At 39.1% G+C, this 13138-nt stretch overlaps 2 protein-coding genes across 2 annotated transcripts in view; one reads left to right on the plus strand and one right to left on the minus strand.

Moving 5' to 3' along the window:
- LOC147874700 (peroxisomal multifunctional enzyme type 2-like) overlaps window positions 1–13138 on the plus strand; it is a 33019-nt gene that overhangs the window by 2661 nt on the left and 17220 nt on the right. The window contains exons 6-13 of the mRNA XM_087344593.1: window positions 149–321; window positions 731–907; window positions 1638–1799; window positions 4251–4392; window positions 4746–4841; window positions 5269–5431; window positions 6773–6880; window positions 12224–12653. Of these exons, the coding sequence (XP_087200719.1) occupies window positions 149–321; window positions 731–907; window positions 1638–1799; window positions 4251–4392; window positions 4746–4807 (716 nt within the window). The 3' untranslated portion in view covers window positions 4808–4841; window positions 5269–5431; window positions 6773–6880; window positions 12224–12653. The remainder of the gene's footprint in view (window positions 1–148; window positions 322–730; window positions 908–1637; window positions 1800–4250; window positions 4393–4745; window positions 4842–5268; window positions 5432–6772; window positions 6881–12223; window positions 12654–13138) is intronic.
- LOC147874701 (translocon-associated protein subunit beta-like) lies at window positions 3650–6773 on the minus strand. The gene is made up of 2 exons (XM_087344595.1): window positions 5159–6773; window positions 3650–4624 (listed from the first exon to the last, which is right to left on the minus strand). The coding sequence occupies exons 1-2, from the start codon at window positions 5729–5731 to the stop codon at window positions 4538–4540; spliced, it is 660 nt and encodes a 219-aa protein (XP_087200721.1). The 5' UTR covers window positions 5732–6773; the 3' UTR covers window positions 3650–4537.

Genomic DNA, 13138 nt, shown 5'->3' on the forward strand with positions numbered 1-13138 from the left:
CATTTGTAACTTCTGTCAACTTGGTTCGTGCAGTTGTAACGTGTCTCTTTTTCATTGATCTGTCTAGGCTAGGGGGAATATAAGTGGTTTAAAAGTCTAGTCTTCAAGGTGATACAAATTCAGTTGCTGTCTGTTGTCATTATTGCAGTGGAGACATTTGATGAAAGTGGTGAGAAGGTGGCACAGTCCCTGCTGACAACATTTGCTGTTGGAATGAAGGGTGTTACAGACAAGCGTACTTCACCCTATGATGTGCCAACAGCAGAACCACCAAAGCGGGTTCCTGATTTGTCTGTTGAGCTACACACGTCTCTTGATCAGGTCAGAATAGAGGGAAGCATGTGTTACGTGTGAGGCTCTTTGGTTATTTTTCTTTGAGGGGGGGGGGGGGGGGGGGGGGGGGGTGAATGTAACTTTTCTTATTCTGTGTATGTATTTTTAGTTTCTTCTGTCAGTAGTACTAACGTGTGAAATATGGAGAAGAAGGACAATCTAATTAAGATCTTGACATATTTGTGGTGATAGAGCTTTGTAAAATGTGCATCCTTAAGATTATTTGATGTAGACTGAAAATGCTGACTGCTTTGAATCTGCACTTATTGCTGTGTGTGAAAATTATGACTAATGAAACACTGCAGCTAAGTCTGTAGAATTTAGTATGCAGAGAGATCATAAACACACCTACAAATTAATTGTCAATGTTTCTTCACTTCAACATTATTTCCTGCAGGCTGCACTCTACCGACTGTCTGGAGACCGCAACCCACTTCACATTGACCCGAATGTGGCTGCATTTGGTGGATTTGATCGGCCCATCCTGCACGGTCTGTGTTCGCTGGGCTTCTCAGCCCGCCATGTCCTACAGCAGTATGCGGATAATGATCCAACCAAATTCAAAGCCATAAAGGTGTGTAATAGAAACGTCTATTTTTGGGGCTTTCCTATTTTCACATTCTCATGATAACATTCCAGCACCCTCTTTCTGTTGTTCTATGGATTGTTTGTGTTCACAGCATTTTTCACTTGCCTCTTCCATGTCTGATGTACAGTTCAGTTGATGTCAGTCATTGTACTTTCTTATTCTTTCCACATGCTTTCCTATTTTCTCGCATCCCTGTTGGAATACTTCATAACCGTGACTCCCATTCACAGTGGATACGTTAAGGGAGGCCTATGGTAAGTAAAAAAATATTCATGTGAAGTATGGTGCAATGGTGTGGCTTGATAGTAGATTTCTAAGTTGTAATTCCGGAGGACTGTTCATAACATTTTACCATTTCAGTCTCTTTTTTTTAATTTTATCATCTTGTTGCTTTGTAAGTTCTTTGTACTTTTTTTCCATCAGAGAGATTGTTAAATATGATGTTATTTCATGAATCTGTTTCATTTTCAGAGGTTATATAGCATCAGATAGAATGAGAGAATTTGGAAAGGGGCAGTAATATTAATTTTCATGTTACTATGCTGGAAGTTCTTTGGAGGGACTGAGGAGAACTCTGATTAGCCTGAGAAGGATAGTCAGAAACTGGACTGAGATGCAACCTGATATCCCCATTAATATGGTTTAGATCGTTGCACTACACAGGCCATCAGAGTGTGAGGGTATGAAGAAAATGATGACTGTCACTGGTTTACAGGCTCGGTTCAGCAAGCCGGTTATCCCTGGGCAGACACTACAGACTGACATGTGGCAACAGGGGAACCGTATCCACTTTCAGACCAAGGTGAAAGAGACGGGGAGCGTGGTGATATCTGGCGCATATGTCGATCTCACCGAGGCATCCGTCCCGCAGCACAAGGTACGTTTTTGTGGCTGACTGATGGGCCAAGATCATCTTTGATGATGGTTGTTCTGCTGGTGAGAAATTTCGTTGCTGCTGGCCTTTCATCACGTTCACATAATTCTGCCCTTATGCTCTGTCATGAGCTGGTTGAGTCCTATCTATCTCTTCACATCATATTTCTCTAAGGTGCATTTTAGTAATGTCTGTGTGTGTGTGTAGATCTCCCAAGTACTGTTTTCCTTTCAGCTTTTCCAATGAAATTTTTGTGTCAAATTTCATGTCTACGCAGTGGAAATAAAAAGTCACACATATTGCAGGTTCCTCACAGAAAAATGCAATTTGATTATGCAGTACACTGCTACTAAACAAGACGAAGTATTTGAGCTGTGTTGTTTGCATGTAAAGCTTACTTAATATAAATGTACATTTTGATGTAAATTCTGTAATTGTGTGTTGGAGAATGTTTAATTTAGTGTGGGTTTAATGAGCCAAATATAAGATTTAATTCTGGAGTTTTAGTAAAATGATAAGAAAGCTCTGATGGGCAGGGCATACAGCATGCATGAGCAAGACATGAAATGAGTACAGAATTTTGTGTGGAAAACCTGAGGGAAGAGATGGCTTCAGAGACCAACTCATAGATGGGAGTGTAATATTAAAATGGATCTTTAAAATACTGGGTGTTAGGTTGTGGATTGTGTTCAAGTGGTTCAAGATAAGTCCATGAGGCAGGCCTGAGCTGTGTGGTGTTTGTTCCTACAGATTGCAAGTTGTGTTTATAATCGATATAAAGTGTAACTGATATTCTGTTATCTTGTGATAACCTGCATTGTTCAGCCTAGCAATTTCTTACTCTCAGTGACAAGGTTATGTTTCCTTTTTGTTAAGATCCCAAACATTACAGCATTGCTAGTATCACATCTTCAGTAAGATCCATTTTAACCCTTTAAAGCTGAGTTGTAACTGTATGTACCACCTGCTGTAACAGTCATTATCTCTGCATTTTGCCCACAGAATATATAATGTGGGTTTTATATTGATCTCAGAATAAACAGTAATTTATTTCTCTAAGCAGCATTAACTAGTTTAGTGTTGTTGTGGAGACGTGTTGTGTTTTCTTTGAGGTAACAATGTATTGATAGAATATTATGCACCTTCACTGTGGCTGAAGGGGTTAATTATTTTCTTTAATTTCCTAGTTGGTCTTCAGAGGTTACTCAAAAGCTCTATGGAATTTCTTTGTTTTCTCTTTCCTAGTTACATTTCCAGCTTATGGTAAATATCTGCAAATCAATTTCTCAGGATATTTGCATCTTCAGTGGGCAAAGTGAGGAAGAAACTTCACGATTTGTACAGTTCACTTAGTGCTTTGTGAATAGTGAACTGTGGGAGACAAAGAGAAGTTGTCACATGAATACATTGTTTCACTACACTTGTTTATGTAAAATGTCATTAGGTCAGAAATTGGCTTAGACTTGGAAAAAAATTTTGGCATGAAGCTGGGGGTGGAGCCGAGTCATGATATGGCCATTTGTGTGTGTTTTGTGTAACAGAATAATGAACCTTTGTTTTGTAAAAGCAGTAAGTTTTTTGACTAGCTGAGTCACTGTCAAGGAGGCAGGAAAGACTTTGCACTTTAGCCTACATGTAAGGTTGTCTTGATAACATGTACAGTACAGTACAGTACAGTAGCTGTGTTCAAGGTCATGGAAGAAACACAAGTGAGTAGCTCTGATGTATGCTGGTTGCATCAGTCAGTCACTATGCCTGCTGTGATGAGGTCCACCAAGGTGAGGGAAGTGAAAACTGGAATTTGTAGTTCAGAGGCACATCTCATGTCCTGACATAGAATGAAAATATGAACATTGTTTTGCATTTGTTTTTAAGCTAAAAATATAGTATTCATAAATATTTAACACGTTCAGGAAGTACTCATTATTGATTACAGAGTGTGTAACCATCGAAACTACTCTCAGTAATGCTAAAGATCAAATTACATCATATCCATATTTTTCCACTTTTGTATGGTTGTAAAATATGGTTTCTTTCTTTGTGTGAAGAACCTAAATTGTGTTTGAAAACAACCAAATATTATTTGGGATCTTGAAGGATCAAATAAGTGGATTCTTAGGATAGTGAACTAAAGGACTAAATGTGTTGTTCATAAGATGAAAACACATAATGTATGCATAGTTTGGTGGGAATCCTGTTAAAAAAATTGGACATAAGTAAGACTGAGAATTTAAGGGGAGGATAATATTAAGCTGGATCTTAGACAAATACAGATGTGTTTGAACTGTGCCAAAGTGGCTTGGTCCTGCAGCTAGTGATACTGTTTGGTATTGGCAATGTTCGACCTTCGTTTTCTATCACCAGAGAGTTAACAGGTTCCTAGAGACATGCAGAAATGGTGTATGATGTTGGTGGCTTTGTAAACTGTAATGTGAGGTTGCATTGTTGGTGCAGGCATCCACATCAGCGCTGGATTCGGATGGTGTGTTTGACTTGCTGAAAAAGCGGGTTGCGGCAAACCCAGAGCGTGCCAAGAAGATCGGTGGTGTGTTCCAGTACAACATCACCAAAGATGGCAATACTGTTGCCACCTGGAGTATGTATCACACAGTTGTCATGGATTTACAGCACTTTTAGAGAGTAAATTTTATACAGACTAACTTAAAACTTTCATCTGTTAAACGTTTTGTCTGTGCGGTTAACTCTCCTACTTCATATCTGGCAGATCTTGGGTTTGTATCTCATTTGAGAGACAGGGTTTTCTTATCATAGTCACGGAAGGCAATGATGAGACCCTCGCCGGGTTCGCTCGTCACGGCCACTTGCAGCTGAAACGGAAAGACTTGTTATGCATTTCTGTTGCGTCCTACAGGAGCAGTGTGTGACGATGTTAACAGAAACCCAAAAAACAAAACAAGAGATAAACTTAGGAATTTTACATGATTACAGGCTTTGTGGCATATGTATTTGTCAAGAAGTTCTGGAAAAATGAAATGTATGCAGAAATTTGATGGTGAAACCTGAGGAACACCACTTGGAAGACTTGTAAGAAGTTTGGAGATTAATATTCAATTTTAGCTTTGATGTTAGCTATATTCAGTCCTCAGTTCATTTTAATTATGAGCTTTGAATATCAGAGAAGCAGACAGAAACAAGTATGGTGTCCATAGATGGATTTTCCAAGTAATATTTAAATGTTTCAAAATGAAAATCATTTTATCAATCTGAAGAATTTGTGTTTTATGCTCATTATTTTACAATGGCTTCCTGTACATTCTAAATATATAATTTAGGACCAGCACAATGGAAATTACAAACATTTCTATAAATTTTGACCACGGTCCATGCAAGTGATAACTCACTTCAGAGGCATCCTCTGTTGGTCTGTAGTTGACTTCTGCAGCTGTGAAGTTGAAGTATCCATATTTCCTTGGTCTGACAACTACTACATGAGATACATTTGTCCCTGCAGGGATCCTGTCAATCTTGATGTTGAGCTGACCACCCACCAAAGTGAAGGCCTCTTTGTGAAAGCTACTGTCACTCAGCTTAACACCAAGAGCAGTACTTGTGCCAACATTATATAGTGTGTACTGCAAAGAATGTTGTGTGTTATAATCAAACAAGTTTATGAGGTATGTTGGTATTATATGGGTACTAAATACAATATTATCATGAGATGCTCCATATTCTTTGGCTTGTAACATAAACGGCCTATGATATGTAAAAATTTCTATTCTGCAAAAACAACCGGACGATAATTTTTCTGAAACAATATGACATCTAAATATCCCAGCTACTATGTCCATGTCTTCAACCAGATATCTATTCAGTATCTGTTTCGAAATTAGCAATCTGGCACCCGTTTCTTCCTCCTCATTACCATCTACATAAGCAGCTAGGGCTGCGAGAACAAAAATACTTATAAATTTCATTCTTTCAAGACTTTTAACGAAATATTAATTTATACACTCCCCAACGTGTTGTACGCACGAGTACTTCGAATCTTTCCCAACGGAATGGCACTTCTTTATCAAAACTTCCAACTCGTTGCCAACTCACAAGCAACAAAGCATGTAATTCGACTCCTACTGGCAATGACCGCACTTAAAAATTAGTTCCGGTTCCCTTCATTGTCACCAATTTAAAAGTTAATGACGATAAAATATACCGTTCCAGCCGTTGCCAATGTTAAAATGAAACTGTTTTGGCTTCACTGTTAAACACGGAAGTTTAGAAGTTCCATAGTTTGTAACATGCTTTGTAACTCAGAACTGTAGTTTGTTAATCGGCTGTACTTCGTATGCGATTATTTGGAATAATTATTAGGCACATATGGATGTGCTTTGTTATCGGTAATATAACGTAACTGTGTTGAGAATCATGTCGATGTCTCTGTCATCAGACCCGGAATTGGAAATGAAAGTTAAAAAAGGTTTGAAAACGTGTCAAACATGGATTGAGTTGTTTATGTTGAACTTATATACGTAACATTGCAAAGCACTGCCCCCGATGGTGGAGAAGAGGGTAGAAGTTACCAGACTGCATCATGAGTTGCAGGGACGTTGCTACGATGTGGAGTATGCCATTGGGTAAGGTTTAAAGGAAATTCTGTTCGTTCACTAGTATTCAAGAGGAACCTTGTTCCCAAGTGAATACTTTTCCACAGGCTTGTAGCAGCATCTTGCTCATTTCTAGTTGACATTTTGAATTATGTGAAGTGTAATTTCTTTATGTTACAAGGAAAGCTTATTATTTAATCAATTAACTTAGTGATTTTAGACCTTCATTCATTTGACATTTCTGCCTGGCAAAGGAATAAGATCCTGAGTCCTGACACAAAGTCGCCAAATATGGTGTGTGTGCATGTGTCTATCTATCTATATATATATATATATGATTTGGAAGAAAAGTGAGAATCACAAGACCTTCCCAGAACTTTGTGTAGTTTTTTCAGCAGTTGTATTGTTCTCCAGGGCAGTGAAGTCTATGGAGGGGGCAGAGGATAACCTTGGTAACATACAGGAACTGCTGAAGAATGCGGTGTTCTTGCGACAGCAGATTAAGTATGAAGAAGCTCGCAGGTGAGTGTTATTGTGAATGTTGTGGACGTGATTTCTGTGGTCTGTCTGTGCCTTCTCTCAGGGTTCTTCCCATTTTATTCATATGTGAACTGAATGTAAGATGAGCAAATGTGTTTCAGTTGGAAAAGAATGTACTATAGCAAGTACAGAATGCTAAATTTGTGGGTTACCTGTGTTTTAGAATACATGAAGGAAATAGGGTTTGGGGAATTTGGGACACAAACTTGTTTTATAGCAACAGGAAGGAAGTCTGTCACTAGTGTAAATCCCCCATAAATAAATATATCCTATGCGTAAGGAAGAAATGATCTGAATTGTTGTGTAGTACATGGACAAAACTATTCTGTGCAAATCCTCGTTTGGGAAGGAGTGATTCTACCAGTAAATTATAGCAGTGTGGTGTTAGCACTCCTGTTTCTCAAATGAATTACGTCCTATGCACAAGTCTCAGCAGGGGATTTGCTGTCCTGACTGAAGAGGTTTTTTTTTGTCAGTTTCCTCAGATCTTCCAGTTGAATCTGATCATAGTGTATCAGAATATGCCAGTTGATCCAGTGGTTTTTGAATGACTTATAAAGCAGTCTTATTAATTAAGTACGCTGCATGTGTATGTCCATCTAGCCTGATTCAGTTACACAGCAGTTGACTGGTTTTTGTGAAATTTGGTGTGAATATCTACCATTTCAGTTCTCTTGATCTTCTGTTCATTTTAACTTTGTCATCTGCCATTACTGAATTGAGTTTTGAGGTTCTTATGATAGTGAATATGGAGGTGGCTGTCTTGCAGGTTGTTGCACCATTTAATGTAAAAATCAGTGTGTGCAACGTCGCAGGCAACCATCTTTGTAATGAGTTGTTTTGTAGGACACTAAATTAATTTTATTGCTCTGTGGATCACTGTTTCATTCACAGTAGTGTAGAATACCGGTCAGACAGTGTGTTAGTGATTTTTCACCTTGCTGTGATTCTTCATGTGTGTTAGAATTGTGTTTTGTTCTTGTGTGCTGATCCAAGAACATTTGGATTGGCATGCGCATATGCGCAACGCATGTGATTTATGTTGCATGTCTTGTCTGTGTAGGCTCCCCCACTAATTCTGTGAGATGCCAGGTAATTGCTGCTTCCTGCTGTTTATTATGTTGGTAGTATATTATGGTAAGCAGTCACTACATGATCATGATGAAATTGGGGATATCACATGGCCTTAGAATTGTTACTGTGTAGGAGAAAGAGTGCATGGTCACATGGACATAATGTTTCATTGATACAGAGGACACTACAGAACAAGGGAACTGTGGTCCTATAAGTGGGAAATATTAACCTGTCAGTGTGGGCTGTGTCGAATGGACGTCTTTGCACGGTGTGATAGGTGCCATGTATGTTTCCAACATCAGAGTGAAAGAAATGACTATATTTATTCAATTGTGAGGTGATACTGAACTGTGCAATATCGTTATACTAAGAGACAGTATATTTAAGACATTTATTTCCTCTATTAGGTTGAAGGCCAGTTCATGCTTCATTGTTCAAAGTTCCTGCTTTTGGAAAAGTTCTTAATTACAGATAATAATGGCTACTTATTTCACCTGCTGTTTTGTGTGGGTGTTAAACTTGGTGTCTTGCACTGATGTCTGTGATGAGCAGAATACATGTAACTAAGAGAAACATACAGGCAGCGAGAGAAAATTACATAATGAGGAGCTTCATGAATTGTGCTGTTTTTTTGGGAAAGTGTTCAAATCAAGAAACCAGTGGGTGGTTGGTGTTGCCCAAGGAATGTAGTGGCACTTTAGTATTAGCAGTGGATAGTTATATAATCAATATTGTTTGTGCATGTTTTTTTTCCTTCAAATTAGCCATTTAATTACTATGTATTTGCATCGCTGTTTGTTTAATTTTGTTCAGATTACAATTTCATGTCTTGGATCCTCCATTCACAATAATCCTAATCCCATTTAGTATTAAGTAATTTGTACGGTTGAAATATAATTATTAAATAGCCTACGAATCAATTAGTCAGTTCATTCACCCTTTTAGCCACTTGATCTCTTAATCACAGTCAGGCGGCTAAGCAACCAGTGGATCAATCAACTGCTCATTCTGTTCAAAGATATTTGTTCGTACAGGAACAAGAAGGAGTCATACTAAATTAAGGGTTTGGTGCAGTCTTTACTGTATGATCTACTATTAGCTTCTCAAGGACTCTGCTTCATGAAAATTTTATTTACAATCACAAAATCATGTTTAGATCTTCAAGGACACCGGTTGACCACAGTTTGTTGGGAACAATACTGGTGATTCATGGTTAGGATCATTTTGGTTATATTTTGAGGATAAAATTCATATTTTGGGTATGAAATTCTTACTTGAAACTACATTTCTCGGGCATTTACAGTGAATCCTTCATTTAGTTCAGATGCCAAAAGTGGTGTTCTGAAAGTGCAAAGTTAAGAGCTTTCATTAAAGATTTCGGTGAGGAATATTTTAGTTCTGATGGAACAATTCTGTTCTGTAAACTTTGTGAAGTTAATGTTACAGCTGGTAAGGGATTTAATGTGCAACAACATTGTGATACAAGCAGTAGGCAGGTCAGGTTTCTGTTGCGATATGAAGTGAGCCTGCCAAGTGTACTGAACATACTGCACTGATTTCCTGGCAAGCAGTAGGCTGGTCAGGTGACAGACAGCTTTTCCCCGAGTAAAATCCCAAGGATCAATTAAGCTTCTTCTCTCAGCTATTCCCAGAAAGACAAAATGCATTCACTTTTAACTAACACAAATGCAAAAATAAACAGCATTCTGATGACGCAGTTGATTGAACATGTACTTTTGTTCTTGGGGAGGGGGGCACACCACACACACTTCTGAGTATATAAATGTCACTTATCAATGCCGTAAACGCCTCATGGCGTTTATTTATTTGATTCCTCGGGAATCATCGACACATAACCTCAACCGTTAAACGAGAACACCCTATCATTCCGTAACCTGATGACAGCCCACCTAGATCGCTGTTCGCACACATAAACTTAAAGCACCTAAGACTAGATTCACGCAACAAATTTTACCAACTCTCTCTCTCTATCTCTGCGCGAACTTGACTACAGCGAATTCTAGTAGCGAACCCAGTAAACTACGTATTGAGCGGGAAATGCAGGGCATCGATATATCAGGAAGATCCAGAATCGTAATCTTGTAGGAGCCTGGTAGCCGAATGGATAGCGTGCTGGCCTGCGGAATACGACATCGGCAGTTCGAGACCCAGCGGATTCTTACAGTAGTATTAATTCTTAATTCTTACAGTAGTATTAAGTTCTAAATATAAAACGAGGGCAGGACTCAGGACTCAAACGATTTCTGATTTCTGATTTCTGCCCTCTAAAAATAATTGTGGGTTACCGGGAGGGTGGGGCGCCTAATATGATAGAATGAGGGGGGTTATGCACAAATATATAAAAGGGGGCTCAGTTGGGGGTATACCAACAACATACAGACATCAAAGCATATGAGTCGAAAAAGAAACAATCCAGCGAAATAAATCAAACCATCAAACCTGCATGCTTGTCATGTAAGCTGTTGAGTGTGTTCGCAGACTGACTTGATATCTGAACAGGAAACCTGATGGGACAATGAATGAAGTGTGTAATTACCTGACCTATAGGATGCACTTTAAATGTTGTGATTGTAAGTGTGAGATGATATGTTGACAGAAGTAAATGCAGTTTGGGATTGACATTATTGCTGTTTCCAGTTGGTATAGGTATCGTTTGTAGGCGTGGGTGGAGACTATTTGTGAAGTGATTTTGGTTTTTGTTATGTAGTGCTGTGACCTGCCGGGGTATTTTCTGTGCTTGTGGTGTGTTAAGCAAGGATAAAGGTTTTAAAACTTGTAAACTTGTAAGTTTGGCGTGTGGTGTTTGTTATGAATTTGGATTTGCTTGCAAAAATCTCATGCCCAGTAGATGACAGATTTGTTGATTTATTTGGCTGGATTTTTTCTTTCGACTCAAGTGCTTTGAACACATTTTGGTTAAAGATTGTTGATTGATATGATGTCTGTTTGGACCACCTTTGGCTGCTCCCTCATAAATATATTTTTGCATAACCCCCTCATTCTCTCATCTTCGGCTCCCCACCCACCCGTTAACCCTCAATTATTTTTTTAGAGGGCAGAAATCAGAAATCGGTTCAGTCCTGCCCTCGTTTTATATTTAGAACTTAATACTACACTTAATACTACTGTAAGAATCCGCTGGGTCTCGAACTGCCGATGCCATTCGGCTGCCCTTCTGTTCCCGCTCAATACGTAGTTTACTGGGTTCGCTACTATAATTCGCTGTGGTCAAGTTCGCACAGAGAGAGAGAGAGAGAGAGAGAGAGTGAGAGAGAGTGAGAGAGAGTGAGAGTGAGAGAGAGTGAGTGAGAGTGAGTGTGTGTTGGTAAGCGTGAGTCTAGTCTTCGGAGTCTTGGAGGTGCTGTAAGTTTATGTGTGCGAACAGCGATCTAGGTGGGCTGTCATCAGGTTACGGAATGATGGGGTGTTCTCGTTTAACGGTTGAGGTTATGTGTCGATGATTCCCGAGGAATCAAATAAATAAACGCCATGAGGCGTTTACGGCATTGATAAGTGACATTTATATACTCAGAAGTGTGTGTGGTGTGCCCCCCTCCCCAAGAACAAAAGTACATGTTCAATCAACTGCGTCATCAGAATGCTGTTTATTTTTGCATTTGTGTTAGTTAAAAGTGAATGCATTTTGTCTTTCTGGGAATAGCTGAGAGAAGAAGCTTAATTGATCCTTGGGATTTTACTCGGGGAAAAGCTGTCTGTCACCTGACCAGCCTACTGCTTGCCAGGAAATCAGTGGAGTATGTTCAGTACACTTGGCAGGCTCACTTCTTATCGCAACAGGAATTTGGCACGTGGAAGATTGTTTTTTGTCCAACAGTTCTCAGACTTTTCCTGCGTAAGACGTAGTTTACTACTACTCTGCTATGACAAGGAGGTCGGATGAGTTCGCTGTTTTTCAGACGTTGCCGTCCCTGCCTATGATAAAATGGCGTGGGCGTTCTGCCCCTCTGTATTTCTTTGGTTGCTAGGATGCATTCTGAGTCCAGTGCAGATTTACTCTCATATATATTGCCAGGGCGTGGAAGTTAATTTGAATTGATGTGTGTCATCTTTCCCTTGTGTGAAGGACATAAGTGTGAAATATTTTGGTTGCATGGAGGGTTGGTTTAGTTGGCCAGTTGATTATTGATGAGGTGTAGAGTGCATTCGTAGTAGCAGTTACGACTGGTGTCACAATGCGGATATTTATTTTGGTATTTGGTATTGTTTCAGGTAGGAGTGCCTGCAAGCATGTGGGATACTATAGCCGTTGCCCACTTTTGATTCCTAGTGACCAAGTATGGGGTGTTCGTAGCATGCCTCACAATGCCACAAGGAAGACCTCAGGCCCTCGTGCGATTACCTTGCTTTCCGAGGAGGTGTACTGTTATAGATTTAGTGGGAGTGCCTAGTCTGTCTCAAAGAGTAGTTTGAGATCAGGGGATGTACTGAGTAGCAACTTTCATGTGAACTGTAGCTGTAGTGTGTGTTTACTGGTATCAACGAAGACATGGAGGACTAATTTGTCTGAATATCAGCGTTTCAGAAGATCAGTTGTGTGCGTGATGGGGAAGCAGCTTTTTTGGAGTTGGAGATGTGAAGAACCAGACAGAACGAAGCACCTGTAGTGTTTGTGACTTGGATAAGGAATTGCATTGTTCAGGTATGTTAGAGAGTACAGTTTATTTACATTCCATAGATCCTTCTTAGGACTAAACCAAAGGATGGAGAACAAATCATTTCATACAATACATATAAACTTCAGTACTTTTGACACAATTACAAGGATTTGTTTCACATGTGAATGTACATAACCTTCAGATTCTGCAATTCAATTATGAAAAATAATTTAAATGCAGGCTTGAACACCTTTAAATCATTTAGAGTTTTAATTGTTGGTGGAAGATCATTAAATGACTTGATACGCGTATAATACGTTCCTTTTTGACGTTTATTACGGTTAGCATAGACTATAGAAAAATTATATACTTGTAATTAATTTTTAATTTATTGTTGAGATTTGTCAAAGTCCACTTACAAAATAAAAGTCTAGTCAATGATATGTTGGTGTCCATGAATCCCAAAGGTTCTGGAAATAAATATGACATGCGCCCTGATGTGGAGAAAAGGTGTTTAGAGTATTACAGT

The sequence above is a fragment of the Zootermopsis nevadensis genome, unplaced genomic scaffold, assembly GCF_977971745.1.
Source record: "Zootermopsis nevadensis isolate Lab colony 2312 unplaced genomic scaffold, Znev_1.0 Znev_ptg000007l, whole genome shotgun sequence".
In the NCBI taxonomy this organism is placed as follows: domain Eukaryota; kingdom Metazoa; phylum Arthropoda; class Insecta; order Blattodea; family Termopsidae; genus Zootermopsis; species Zootermopsis nevadensis.